This window comes from Sus scrofa, chromosome 13 (genome assembly GCF_000003025.6).
Source record: "Sus scrofa isolate TJ Tabasco breed Duroc chromosome 13, Sscrofa11.1, whole genome shotgun sequence".
In the NCBI taxonomy this organism is placed as follows: domain Eukaryota; kingdom Metazoa; phylum Chordata; class Mammalia; order Artiodactyla; family Suidae; genus Sus; species Sus scrofa.
In genome coordinates this window covers 80,000,217-80,014,571 of record NC_010455.5, presented here as the reverse complement: position 1 = coordinate 80,014,571, position 14,355 = coordinate 80,000,217, and the positions used below count along the sequence as shown (strand labels likewise).

General features: G+C 49.0%; 1 protein-coding gene across 2 annotated transcripts in view; it reads right to left on the bottom strand.

Annotated features, from left to right (window-relative positions):
• MRPS22 (mitochondrial ribosomal protein S22) overlaps positions 1–7,916 on the bottom strand; it is a 225,452-nt gene extending 217,536 nt beyond the window's left edge. Inside the window, exon 1 of one of the 2 annotated variants that reach the window (XM_021069535.1) lies at positions 7,841–7,916. In XM_021069535.1, the coding sequence (XP_020925194.1) occupies positions 7,841–7,876 (36 nt within the window). In that variant the 5' untranslated portion in view covers positions 7,877–7,916. The remainder of the gene's footprint in view (positions 1–7,840) is intronic. The other variant, XM_021069533.1, reaches the window with a different exon arrangement.

Below are 14,355 nucleotides of genomic sequence, written 5' to 3'. Positions count from 1 at the left end.
CGCATTCAATACTCAGCAATCTTTTCAGAGAAACTTGAAGGCAGTTATTACTGTTTCCATTTTTTTTTTCCTTTTTTGGTCTTTTTTTAGGGATGCACCCATGGCATACGGAGGTTCCCAGCTTAGGGGTCCATTCGGAGCTGTAGCTGCCAGCTTACGCCAGGGCCACAGCCACGCCAGATCCAAGCCTCATCTGCAACATACACCACAGCTCACGGCAACGCCGGATCCTTAACCCACTGAGCAAGGTCAGGGATCAAACCTGTGTCCTCCTGATGCTAATTGGGTTCATTAACCACTGATCCACAAAGGGAACTCCTGTTTCCATTTTAGATAAAAAGAAACTGAGGTTCTGAGAAGTGAGGTGACTTCCCTTCACTTCTGAGGTAGTGAGCAAGAGAACTTCCCCTCTCCCCACTCTGAAAACCACCCAATCATACCATGAGGTCCCAGGGGCTGAAGTCCTGTCCCTGCCATCTCTATTGTATCTGGCCTGACCACTTGCAGGTCTCAGCAAAGCCTTGGAGCATGTTTTAGGAGCAGCCCAGGGGCCCCTGTGGTGGTGACCACCTTCAGTCTGTCCAGGACTGAGGGCTTTTGCTGGAACTCTCACTCCACTCTTCCCATTCCTGCCTCTCTTCTCAGGAGAAAGAGGGTGGTGGGTCCATCTGTGACCATGGATGGGATTGGCCTCGGCAAGTGAGATCACTGAGCCCTCCACCCATCACTGCCCTCCCTCCAATGCCCTCTCTCTCTGCAGCCTACCCCAAATCTTGCTCTGCCTTTAAGGTTCAACTCAAGTGTCACCACCCTTGGAGGCTGTGTTGTCTGTGCCCGCAAAGCATCTGTGCTGCTGTCTACTCCAGCACAAATCATTCACCACATCCCCAAACTCCTCCAACCCGTCTTCACTTAGTCAGCCTTTGGTGCACCTCACATGCGTCCAAGCTGGATGCAGCTCAGGGTGCTCATGAGTGATCCCATGGCTCTGATCACGGTTGCCAACAGGAAGCCCTATCTCTCCAAATTGCTTCCCCCTTGTCTGTCTGCCTGCCTATTTCAGTTGATGTGAGCACCTGAAATGGGCCAGGTGCTTTAAATAATAAACAATGTGAGTACCAGATCATCTGGTGCTCAAAAGAGTCCTCTGTTTTTAGCTTCATTTTACAAATAAGGAAACTGAGCCTCACAAAGGTTAAGTAACTTGCTCAAAGGCACACACTGGTGAAACCAGGATTCAAACCAGATCCCATGGCTCCAATGCCCACTTTCCAGTCCACTGCCCTACTTCCACTTAAAAGTCACACATAAATGACCATCACCATCTTGTCCATGAGTCCTTTCCTGTTCACATGTCTTTACTTCCCCTCAGTTATCCAAAGCCAGGTGGCAACCTTGACCTTGACCTCTCTCGCACCTCAGTCAGCCCCTGAATCCTTTCCCACCACCTCTCCAGTTCCTCACCTATAAATCCCCTTCTCTCCATTCCCAATGCCCCTGCCCTGCCCAGGAGAGTCATCCATGTCTTTCACTGGATTCCCATCCCAAACTACCCTCCCCCACCCTTCCAGTATTATCTCCTCTTTATCCCCACCCCCAGCTTTTCCATCCCAACCAGCTTTTACATCACAATCCTACCTCTTCCTGAGTGAGCCTTGCCTTCTCACAACTCTGCACATGCCAGTGGTGCTGCTCCCATTCTCTGCCTGTGAGTTCCTAGTCATTCTTAGGGACTCGGTTTAAAAGTCACCCCTGCCTAGAAGCCTCTCAGATCCTCCCAGGCAAGGAATAGGTGCCCTTCCTCTGACCTCTCATGGAACCCCACAGCCCTCTCTCATGTCCTTTGTCACTCACTAGGGCAATAAGTTAGTATGTGCATGTGTCTCCCTGACGACTTGCTGACCTTCTTGGAAGTGGGAACTGTTTCTTATCTGTCTTTAGCATGAGTGTGTGTCTGTGTATTTATCCTCAGGTGGAGAGGGCTCATGTGCTTCTCAGCTTCATGGAACTTCATCATCACTGGTCCACAAGGGCCTCTTTCCCTCTTCTCTCCATCCCCTCCCTCTCTCCCCTCCTCCTCCGGTGTCTCTCTACATCCCCAGGGCCTAGTACAAACACAGAACACAAAGGATGCTCAGCAAATGTAGCTGGGTGTGGGAGATGGGTGACAGATTCATCATGAATCCTATTTAATTTCACTCTTTGCAGGTACCATTGGTTAGCCAAAGTAGAAAAAGATATGGTTTAGCTGCTGTAGTCTAGAGACCTCAAATTGCCAAGTAAATAAGTGTCATTGAAAGATCAAGTCTTCGGTGTTGAAGGTATGGCTGTTGCATAGAAGTAAAAAGCAGTACATATACCAGAGGCCAGTTTATCATTTGGGGACCTCAAGGTAAAATTTTCAGTGCAGATTCACTTCAATCCAACAAGCCCAAGGTGAAGCCCTCATCTAAAACGGCACTGTCCTCCCCAAAAGTCACCTCAGAGGCCAGACCCTTCCATCTAAAAATGCCATTGTAGTCACAGATCATTTGGAGTTTTTCCCTCAGGCAACCATGTGGAATGCTTGTCTGGGGCAGTTTGCTGTCTACCCACAAGACCATTGTCAGCATTTTAAGGCCATAACTTTCTCTGGCAGAAAAAGATATTCCAATTTAATCACTGTAATAGATGGCAAAAAAGTCATTGTTCTTCATTTCCTCCTTATATCCCTACCATTTGATGTGTAATTTGCTTTGGCCAATGGGTTGTTGGCAGAAATAAGGTACAGGCTTGAAATGGACTTGCACATGCAGGTTTCTCTTTATGGCTCTGCCATCACCATGAGACTATGCCCTAGCCAGCCTGCTAGTGGATGAAAGACAAGTTAGAGCTGAGTCCCCCTGGTATTCCAGATGAAGCTATTCTAACCAGTCATCACCCAGCTGCTCTCTAGATAATTTGAGCAAGATTAGCTGGCCAGACACAGGAGCAAGCCAAGATCAGCCAAACCCAGCCTCCATCAGCTGAGATCTGCAGTCCTAAGCTAAATTATCTTTGTCATTGCAGGTCCCTGAGGTTTTTGTGTTTGGTTCTTTTGCAGAAATACTGTGGCAATTGATAACTGATACAATTCCTTACACACTTTATTGATCTGAGCTTGGATTGACTTGGGGATTTTCTAAAGGCCAAATTTGCCCCTTAGAACAAAGAATTGCCTTAGAGGCACTGGCATGAACATGTAATTGGTTCTAAAGGTAGTCATTCGGGAAATATCATCCAAAAGAACAGAGCAATGATAGTATCTTCTGAATAAGTGAAGAGCCCTTTGGAGAACTGCTACTAAAAAACGCAACATGCAGAGTTCCCACTGTGGAACAGTGGGTTAAGAAGCAGACTGAAGTGACTTGGGTCTCTTTGGAGGCATTGGTTCAATCCCCAGGTTGAAGGATCCTGCTGGAGCCCAGATTCAATCCCTGGCCCGGGAACTTCCATATGCTGCAGGTGGGGCCATTAAAAAAAGCAACATGGATATGTAAATGCTGGCATATTTACCCCTTTACCGGTGGTCATACTTCGTATTTGCTGAGTATCTCCTAGTGTGACTGCTGAACATGACATTTTTTTTTTCCTGTACAGAAGATTTAGAAGTTACATGAATTCAATGAGTGGATATTACCATCTCTAAACCATGGGCCACTGTTTCTAGGTGCCTATGAGTATCTCCAGAGAACTATTGGATTCGGGGAAGATTGTTTGAAAATTGGTTAGACTACCACAAAGCTCAAACAACCATTATCTTTGCGAGTCCTAGCACAAGTGGCAGAAACCAAGGCATATGTTTTCCAGCCCTACCCCAATCACACACAAAAAGGGAAGGTCCTTGTGACCTAAAATACAGTTTGCAAATGTTCAAAGCCTGCTTGTCATTAATTCTCCTCTGAAGATGTGCAGAGTTTGTACTTCTCAGTGCAAATGTCTAACAGGTCTCCAGACTGGGGAGAGCCACATCCCTGCCAGGCAGCAGGCGCACTTAGGCTGGTACCCTCACCGCCAGGCAGCCATCCCCACAAGCTGACCTGATGAGGGCCCCATATACTTGGGTGGGGGGGGGCGGTGCGCAGGTCTGAGGAGCCATGGGACTCTTTAAAAGTACACAGGATCCCTCAGAGAGAGGACTGATGTGACCAAGCACACAGGCTTTGGCATCACACCTGGTTCTACTCTGGCCCAGTCACCTGCTTGCCATACTGACCTCAGGAAGGCACCACATCCTTTCAGCCTCAGCCTCCTCATCTGTGATGGGGGGACCAGCAACACCCCCCCGGAGGGTTGTCAGGACAGTTAATGCAAACATGAATGTGGAAGATGGTCCCTGCCTGACAGAGAGAAAACACTATAAAAACTGTTATTAGTGGAGTTCCCATTATGGCTCAGTGGGTTAATTACCCACCATTGCCTCTTTGAGGATGTGGGTTCGATCCCTGGTCTTGCTCACTGGGTTAAGGATTTGGCGTTGTCTGTGAGCTGTGGCATTGTTTGCCAATGTGGCTCAGATCTGGCGTTACTGTGGCTGTGGTGTATACTGGCAGCTGCAGCTCGGATTTAACCCCTGGGCCAGGAACTTCCATATGCTGCAGGTATGGCCTTAAAAAAAAAAAAAATAGTGAACTATAGGTAGTAAATGTTAGCTTGACTAGGGGCAGGAAGTTTCAAGCAACAAAGTTGCTAAACCAACAACAGAGTTATCAGAACAAGCCAAGGAGCCACAATGCATCCTGTGGCTAATGATGTGCTGATTGTGTCAGTCTACCGGTTCCCCTTCTGTCTGCTCAGCATGTTCCCACCTATCTCCCACACATTTCTCAGAAGCCACAGATGAGTAAGACAGCAAAAGGAACAAGGGACACACTCATTGAGTGGTGTCTAAAGTAGGAGTCAAGTTGTTCTAAATGAAGGTCTGAACCTGTGACAATGGTGCCCAGACTTTGGACATGGACTCTGAGCTCCACCTGCCTTTTCTACTTCTTCCTTAAGTGCCTGCCATTTATGAAGCACCTGTATGCCAGGTACTCTGCCCGGTGTACCAGAGGCCTCATCTCATTTAATTCTCACCAGGACACTTTAAGATGTACAATAACATCGCAGTTTTGCAGATGAGGAGCCAAGGCCCAGGGCAGGTAAGTGATTTGCCAAGTGTCACACTGACATTATGTGGCAGAGTCAGGAGTTGAAACACAGCCTGTGTGTCTCAAAAAACCCACTCCTGTCTCTTTCTATCGTACTCCTCATGCTGAACCTTCTAGATAATTGGTCCCGTAAAGCTGACACAGAGTAAGGAAGATGAGCCCTTTCCCATCAGAACTTTAATGATATTTCCAAAACTTCAGCAATTTCCACCTCCATCATGTTTGCCATATCCACATATCTCTTCCACCCACATTATCTTCTTAATCCCTTTCATCAAATCAATTCATTTTTTTCTCAACCTTTTTTTTTTTTTTTTTTTTGGCTTTTTAGGGCCACACCTGTGGCATATGGAAGTTCCCACGCTAGGGGTCGCATGGGAGCTACAGCTGCCGGCCTACACCACAGCCACAGCAATGCGGGATCTGAGCCACATCTTCGACCTACGCCAGAGCTCATGGTAACGCCAGATCCTAACCCACTGAGCGAGACCAGGGATCGAACCCGCAACCTCAAGGTTCCTAGCTGGATTCGTTTCCATTACACCACGACGGGAACTCCTCCTTTATTTTATTTTATATTTTTGGCTGTGCCTGTGGCATGTGTAAGTTCCTGGATCCAGAACTGAACCAACACTACAGCAGTAACCTGAGCCACTGCAGTGACAATGGCAGACCCTTAACACTCTTGAGTCACAGAACTCTATTTTAAGAGGAAACACTTTGCATTAATAATAGCCCATATCACTTGCTATTATTAAATTTTAAATGCATACTTATTTAAATATGAAAGTCCATTGATGTATCACTTAAAATTAGCTTGTACATTGCATTCCATATACCACATCTAGTGAAGCTCTGCTATAAACACTATTCTCATATATATATAAACATGTGCATATAACTGTCGTTATAAAATTTTTCCTTACTATGAAAATTTTCAAAACAAAAATAGAATACTGTAACAAACCCCTCTGTACCCATCACCCAGTTTTAACAACTGTCAGCTCATGACTAGCCCTGTTTCATCTGTACTCCAATCCACTTCCTAATGTCCATATTATTTTATTTTATTTTATTTTTTTGTCTTTTTTGTCTTTTGTTGTTGTTGTTGCTATTTCTTGGGCCGCTCCCGCGGCATATGGAGGTTCCCAGGCTAGGGGTTGAATTGGAGCTGTAGCCACCGGCCTACGCCAGAGCCACAGCAACGCGGGATCCGAGCCGTGTCTGCAACCTACACCACAGCTCACGGCAACGCCGGATCGTTAACCCACTGAGCAAGGGCAGGGACCGAACCCGCAACCTCATGGTTCCTAGTTGGATTCGTTAACCACTGCGCCACGACGGGAACTCCTGTCCATATTATTTTAAAGCACCACTGTCACCAGGTTACCTAAGAGGAGCCACTGTCCACAAGGCAAGGGTGGGCCCTGAGGTCCCCCTGGAGCCTCTGCTGAGGGCAGGTGTAGGTCCAGCTTTCAGGTGTGACCCTCTAGTCTCTGGGGCTAGGGAGATAAAAGACAGCATTTTGCAGCTAAGGACACCAGACACAGGTCAGCCCTTGACAATCATTTACAACTTGATATCCCACTGGTCTACTTTTCAGCCCTTGGCGTCTTTCCACCAGGCACTGGTTTCTCCTAGGCCTGGTTTCCTGGGCATATGTCTGCTGCTGTGTTGGCCTTGACCTCACTGGGACGGGGCAAGGAGGAACATCTTCTGTCTTGGCTGAAACCCTCCATCCATTTGCTTTAGCACATAGCATTCTCATTTTAAGGAGGGGAGAAAGGTTTAAACGTCTCTGAAGGTTTCTGAGACATGGGATCTCTCAGGGGAGAGAGGGTGATGATTTCACAGTAAAATAATCAAAAGCACATGTCTTGCCTTTCTCTATGCACACAGAGTGACTTAAAAATGAAGGGAGGAAAGTATCAGGAAACACGGTTTTGAGGTTTGTTGAACCAGTGTTGGAAAAATTCAGCAAGACCCTTTCCAAATCCAAAGCAGAACCATGTCTTTCCACCTCTGTGGGAAACTCTTCTGGTCTGGAAACCAGGTCTCCCAGGGCTGCCAAGACTCCCCAGCCTCAACAAGCACCCCACACACACTTCCTTCTGTCCAGGAAGCAGAGGGTCTCACAGCCATCCTCCCCAACCCAGAAGCCCAATGAAGCATGGGATGGAGACCACGTCAAGGCTGGCAATTCTCCTTTGCAGAATCTTCTTTCTGCCAAAAACCAGAACCAACAGAACCATTTCTGCCAGCAAGAACATGGGTGGGACGTTGGCCAGGTGTGCTCGATTAGGGAGCAAAACTCTAAACAGGTTCAAAGAACCTCCAGGAATGAAGGAGTTCCCGTTGTGGTTCAGTGTGTTAAGGACCCACATTTGTCCCTGTGAGGATGCGGGTTTGACCCCTGGCCTTGCTCAGTGGGTTAAGGATCTGGCCAAGCTATGGTGTAGGTCACAGATGGAGCTGGGATCCTGTGTTGCTGTGGCTGTGGTGTAGGCCCGCAGCTGCAGCTCCAATTCGAACTCTAGCCTAGGAACTTCCATATGCCACAGGTGCAGCCCTAAAGAGACAAACGAAAAAAAAAAAGTACCTCTGGGAATGCATGTTTGTTGTAAGGCTGCGTGGAGACACACAAATGCTCAGTCATGAGGCGCAGGAGTTACCTTTAGAAGACCACTGTGGCTCCAGGGTTCTGGCATTCTCGTGACTCAGTCATCTTCTCTCCTCCTGTTGCCACCAACTGCCCTCTCCACAGCCCCTGCTACGCTGCTGTCCTAAGGAATCCCTAGACCCCGCCCCCTCTTTCTCTGCCGCTGATGGGTATCCCTCCCCTCAGTATCCACAGAGGAGAGGATCTGATTGGGCACAGTGGGCAGGACACCAAATCCCTAATCTCTATTGGTCAGCATTTTGCAGCAGACCATCCCATAGGCCACCTGTTAGCCTATAAGAGGCTGCCTTTGGCTGAGCCTTAATCCCTGGTCCAATCATGTGGCCAGACAGCAGGGACACATAGTTCAGCTCTAGTTAACCAATGGAGAAATAGGTACCTCCAGCCTTTCTGTTTAGACCAGGGTCTTAGGGTGGAGGAGAATGTGAGTCCACCCCGAGTCCAGCTAAGGTTTAGTGGCCCTGGGCTGAGCATCAGAGATTAACAACAAAGTCTGAGGCCTGAGGGGGGCACCCACACATGTGAGTATTTGTGAGTTTGTGTATCACACACAAAGAGCAATTATAATCTTCAATTAGGTAAACCTGTTTTGCAACTTGGCCTGGCCTTTTAAATCCTGACTCTCACGGAGGCCTCTGCTTTCCAGGAAGTTATTCCCATCAGCAGTTGTTTCTGCAGTCGTGGTTGTTATGAAACCCTTTGTTTTGAAAACACATTTCAAAACAAGGCTTCTTACGCACTCAACTTTCTCTGGACCGTTAGGAGGAAAATGGTGCAGATGTTTCCCTGTGGCCCATGCACTTGTGTGTTATCCCCGTGGGCCATTCGAGTCCCCAAGTCCATCTTGTAGTCACCATGGAAAAATGCAGAGGCACACTGTGGGGGGACGCATGTCAGCTCATCCCAAACACTCCCCTTCAACCTCCTCCCTGCCCCACACGTGGCTGAACCATGACACAGCGGCCTGCTCCTCAGTGGGTAATTCATTATGCAATTAAATTTTTTTCATCAAAGTCAATTTCTAAAACAACTGCTGAGATAATACCAATTAGGAAACGCTAACAGAGGAGGAGCTGGCCCTGACGTCAGAGCTCACGCCCGTAAGAGTTTACATGACTTGTCAGATGATCATGCCAGGGACCCTGACAGAAAGCTGGGTAAGAAACAAACAGCATATGCTCTTCGGGCTGGAATGGACCTTTCTGGAGTGGGCTTGTTCCCACAGGCCAGACTTACAAAGCCCTGGGTGGAAAGAAAGGGACTCTGAGACGAGAGCCATACCAAGGTGAATTCAAATCCCTGCTCCAACAGTTACCAGGACTCTGGCAAATCCATTAACTTCTCTGAACCTCAGCTTCTTCAGAGCAGAAAGTTTTTATACTACTTATCTCACAGGGCTCTGATGAGGTAAGACGCATAAACACTGGAAAATGGCACCAGCACACAGTAGGTGGTCCATGGGGAAGCCTAGTGGTATCACCAGCTGCTTTCCACTCTGGTGACTTTTGGGTGTATTGACCCTTCAGTGGCGTGGCCTGCCCAGGGGTCCCAGGAGAGGTGAAGGTTGAGATGCAGAACATTCCTCTCCTCAGACCACTGGGCAATCATCAGCTGCAGAGCCCACCCCTCCTTGGTCCCATTCGTGACAGGTTTGGTTCAGAAAACCCCTCCAAATCCCCCAACTCTTAAGATGCTCATGCCAAAGGGAGACAATAGACAGGGAACGGCAGCATCTCCTGATCAGGGCAATTAGAGACATGTGTCCTGATGCTTTGGGGAGCATAGAGGAGAGACCAGGGCAGTTTCCTGGAGGAGGATACAGGGGTGACAGGGAACTTTCTAGGCAGATGGGATGAGCAAAGGCTCAGAGGTGACGAGATGGGAGCTGTGTGCAGGACCAAGTCTCCAGCAGTTTGAGAGTTTGAGGTTCAAGTGTGTTTTTAGTTTAGAAAGACGACCCCACCCCTGAGGAAGAGGGACCACACAGGTGAGACTCATGACTCTGGCAACTGAGTGGGAGGCAGAGGCAGCCATTCAAGGGAGGAGGGCAGCCTAGTGGCCTGCTGACAGCTGGCCCAGGCTTATCTTTAGTCTGGAACCAGAGGCTGAAAACCAATCTGATAAATGGAAAAAGTCTCATGTCCAGGAATCAAGTTACCTGAGAGGCAAGTTGGATATGCCACAGCCCTTCTCCTGGACTCTGTGCTGAGGCAGCTTCCCTCAGAGGGCCTGGGACCCCAGCCCTCGGCTGACTGAGCCACGCAGGCCCTGGCTGCAGGCCCTCACAATGGGCGGGCCCTGGAGACGGGCCTCAGGAAACAGCAGAGGCAGCATCTGATGCAACACAGCCTCTCAGCGGCTGGGCCGTCCACCCTGTCAAGACCAGACCAGAGCTTCTCCCATCTCCGAAGTGACCCAGGACCCTCCAGGCTTTCCGCCCACCTGCCACCACCATGGGCTAAGTGAGCCACCAGCCTCTCTCTCAGGTGTCAGCCCTGCTCCTGTCTGATGACTGAACTGCTGCCACAGCCATCCGGGCTGTACACCCGCCGCCTGTGGACTTGGGACTGGAAACCAGTGCCCCAGTGTTGGTCTTCAGAGGTGGCCATGTGATGATTTCAGCCCCTCTGTGAGGTCCCCGTGGGTGCCCCTAACCATACCTAGATTCCAGAAGGTTGCCATGGTGACAGGGGCATTTGGCAGGCCTGGCCTGGGCTGAGAGGCCTTGGGGAGAGTATTGGGTTACAGAGCCCGGATGGAGATGCAGCTGGTGGAGGCAGCTCTGTCACTGGGCCCAGGAGTCCTCCACACCTGTCACCCCTGCTCTAGGTGTGGTATGCCCAGAAGAGCTACATCGAGGCCCCTGTGGAACCAAAGATATCTGCCTCAGCTTGTGAGTCAAAATAAAGATGTGACTAACTGCCCCCCTACCCCTTTAGACCAGAGATGTGTAATTTGTACATTGTGGACTTTCAGGAATTTATAAAGAAACAACACCCAATTTGGACAATTTACACACTCACACATATACACACTCACTCATTCCCCAAGCCCTTCTCTCCTTACCCCTCACGCCTGGCCTACCTCTTAGCCCTTGCACCCCCCCACACCACATTGTGGACAACCCCCCCCCTTCCTTTCCTTTATGTGAAGGACAAGACTTACCTCAGGCTGTCTCTCCCACCTGAGGCATCCTTAATCCTGAAGTCCACACTGTCCTGTCCCTTCCATAAGCTGCCAACCAACCAGTTTCTAATAATTGAGTGCCAGCTATTGGTCTCCTAATGTGTCTTGCATGAAAGCTGGTCTCCCTGTTCACTCTGAACTCGTTGCAGCTGCCCCTCCCCCTCAGAACCCAGCATAGGGATAGGCACATAGGAGGGGCTCCAGGTAAATTACCTGACATGCAACCACCAACCCCAAGGCTCTCCAGCCACCAAGCAACATTTTAGAAAAGCTCTGAGAACAGCCTAGACAGTGGGACCCCAGCAATAGCCCTTGGGGCACCAGAGCCAAGGGTCAAGAAAGGGCTCTGAGTACCTTGGAAGGACAGCCCATGTGTGGCCCCAGTGCTCTGGCAGAGCTGTGGAGCCACAGCTAAACTTTCCTAGCACCACATTCCAAACCACTCACCCCTGAGTCAGGCCCCCAAACCCAGAGAGATGCTGGGGCTACGTGTCAAGGAGGTGGCAACACCATCCAGCCATCCCAGTCAAGTTCATGAGATGAGCCGTTTAAATAAGGGGGCTCCTGGGAGCAAGATGGGTGCCCTCAAGAAGGGGGCCCAACACCCTTGAAGAAGAGAGTGGCTCTGCCAAGAAAACAGCACCATCCACCTATTGGTACCCAAGCTAGAGGCCAGGGCCCCATCACCCTTGATTCCTCATGCCTTATCATGCTGCACATGCTCAGTCAACCAGTATTTCCCATCTATGACCTCCGACTCTGCCGCCTCAACCAGACCTCTGTGGCCACAGTCCTCTTCTTAATCACCTGGATGACCACCACAGCTACCTCCTGGCTGCTGGCCCCGGGCATCACCCCATTTGCTCCACACTACAATCTCTCAAAAACTTAAAGCCATGAGTACAGCTGCCCGTAAGTGGGGTCTAAACTCCTTTGGCTTGCATCCTGCGTGCCTAAGAGCCTGCTCTCTGTCCTGCCTCCCTCTGCCTCTTTCCTCTACAACTCCAGGCATCCACCACATTTAGCCACTCTCAGGGCTTTGACTGGGCCATGCTCTATCTTGTATCAGGACATTTGCAACAGATGCAGACACTCGGACATGCACAACTTCATCTGATTACAACTGTCTCTGTGTCTTCCTCTCAAATGTCCTTCCCTGAACCCCAGGTTGCTCTAGGTGCCTCCCTCCTATGCTCCTATGCTTTTATTCCCCGAGCCCGGTGAAGACAGGGCTTGCCACACAGATGCTATGCTTTTGTCTTAAGGCTCAAATGTCCTTCCCCGAACCCCAGGTTGCTCTAGGTGCCTCCCTCCTATGCTCTCCCTCCCCCACACCACCAAGCCCTGCCCTCAAGAGTTGAGCTCATAAGGGTAGACCCCTTCCTGGAACAGATGACTAGTGCACTGTGCTGGTCTTCACCAGATGAGGACACAGTTGAGCCTTAAGACAAAAGCATAGCATCTGTGTGGCAAGCCCTGTCTTCACCGGGCTCGGGGAATAAAAGACACTGGGCTGGGGTGTGCAGGCAAGTTTGTAAGGACCCCTCCCCACCCATTCTCTGGAGTCAGGCAACATAGCCAAAGCTTTTCCCCACCACTTAGGCCGTCGCCTCCTGCCAAGAGGGCTCTCTGGCCAGTTCCCGCAGAGGTTCCAGGCAGTCCCCCCAAAAGTATACCAAGAGTATACCAGCGCTTGCAGGATGGTGCCCACTAGGAAGTCTAGCAGACTTGCAGTCACTAGTAGGAAAGTCTGGAGAATATTCTGGAAAGAAGACATTCCAGGTTTAGAAACCCTAAGTGCTGTTAATCTTTTGTGGGAAGAAGAAAGAGCTGCAGGTATTGCCAACAGGCTTACCATTAATACAGTGGGGCTCTCTAGTAACACATCTGCTCCTCAGCTGATTCAGAGGGACCATTCCACCAACCCCTACCCAACTCACCAACAACCCTAGTTCCAGGCAATTCTATAGCATGGATGTCCTGGGAAAGGCTCTTCCTCCTAGCCCTTAGTTACAGCCTAGCTCTCCCCTTGGCAATAGGGTGTCATCCATATTGTTCACCTGCTGGGTTTCTGTCTTCTGGGAAGAATCCTCTCACAAAGAGGAAGTTTCCTAAGCCTTGCAATGACTAGGACAGAAAGAGGTGGCTTAGTCCCTGTGACGGTTAGTTTTATGTGTCAACTTAGCTGGGCTACAGTACTCAGACAGTTGGTCAAACATGTTTGAATGTGGCTGTGAAGATATTTTTAGGTGAGGTTAATGTTTGTATCAGGTGACTCTGAGTGAAGCAAATTACCTTCCAGAATGTGGGTGGGCTTCATCCAATCAGTTGAAGGCCTTAAGAAAAAGACTAACCTCCCCAGAGAAAAAGGCAATTCTGCAAGCAGACTGACTTCAGATGCAAATTGAAACATCACCTTTTCCATGGGTTTCTAGTCTGGTACCCTATCCTGCAAATTTAGCTCTTGCCAGCCTCCACAATTATATGTGCCAATTCCTTAAACACACACACACACACACACACACACATGTGTATATATCCATGTACAAATGTTATATATATATATATATATATATATATATATTCATACATCATGTACACACACACACACACACCCATCCCCTGTCAGCTTCTCTGGAGAACCCTGACTAATACAATCCATTAAGGGTGATGGAGGCCTGGTCTCCAGCAGGGATGGTCCTACTTTCATGGAAGAGCTGCCACTTTCTGTATTCTACCTTAGGCATCATTTTCTAAAATGCATGTGCACATGCACCCTCACCCCACCAGGGTAAACTTTAAGCCCTAATACACTCTAAGACACCTGTAATAAATCCAGACAATATACAGCTGGAAATAGGTGCCCCAAGGCAGCCCTCCCTCAGACTTATTTACAGATGGCAACCTCCTTGAGGGCAGGGAGGTGTTTGATTAAGCTCGCTGCCACTCACTAAGTGTATATTTCTAGACATGAGATTTGACCCCTTTGGCCTCAGCTTCTTTTTCTGGAAAATGGGAATAATTAAGATACTTGTGTCACAGGATTTTTGGGAGAGGTCAACAAGACAGAGTGCCTAGCACAGTGCCTCATTACTCCCAGTAGGGCATTCCCAATACAGCTGTCCCTTGAACAACACAGAGGTCAGGGGCACCGACCCTCCAAACAGTCAAAAATGTGGGTATAATTTATAGTCAGCCTCTCCCTGTCTGTGATTCCTCTGTATCTGCAGTTCTGCATCCACAGATGCAACCAACTGTAGTATTTAGTATCAGAAAAAATCTGCATATAAGTGGACCCATGCAGTTCAAGTCCACATTATT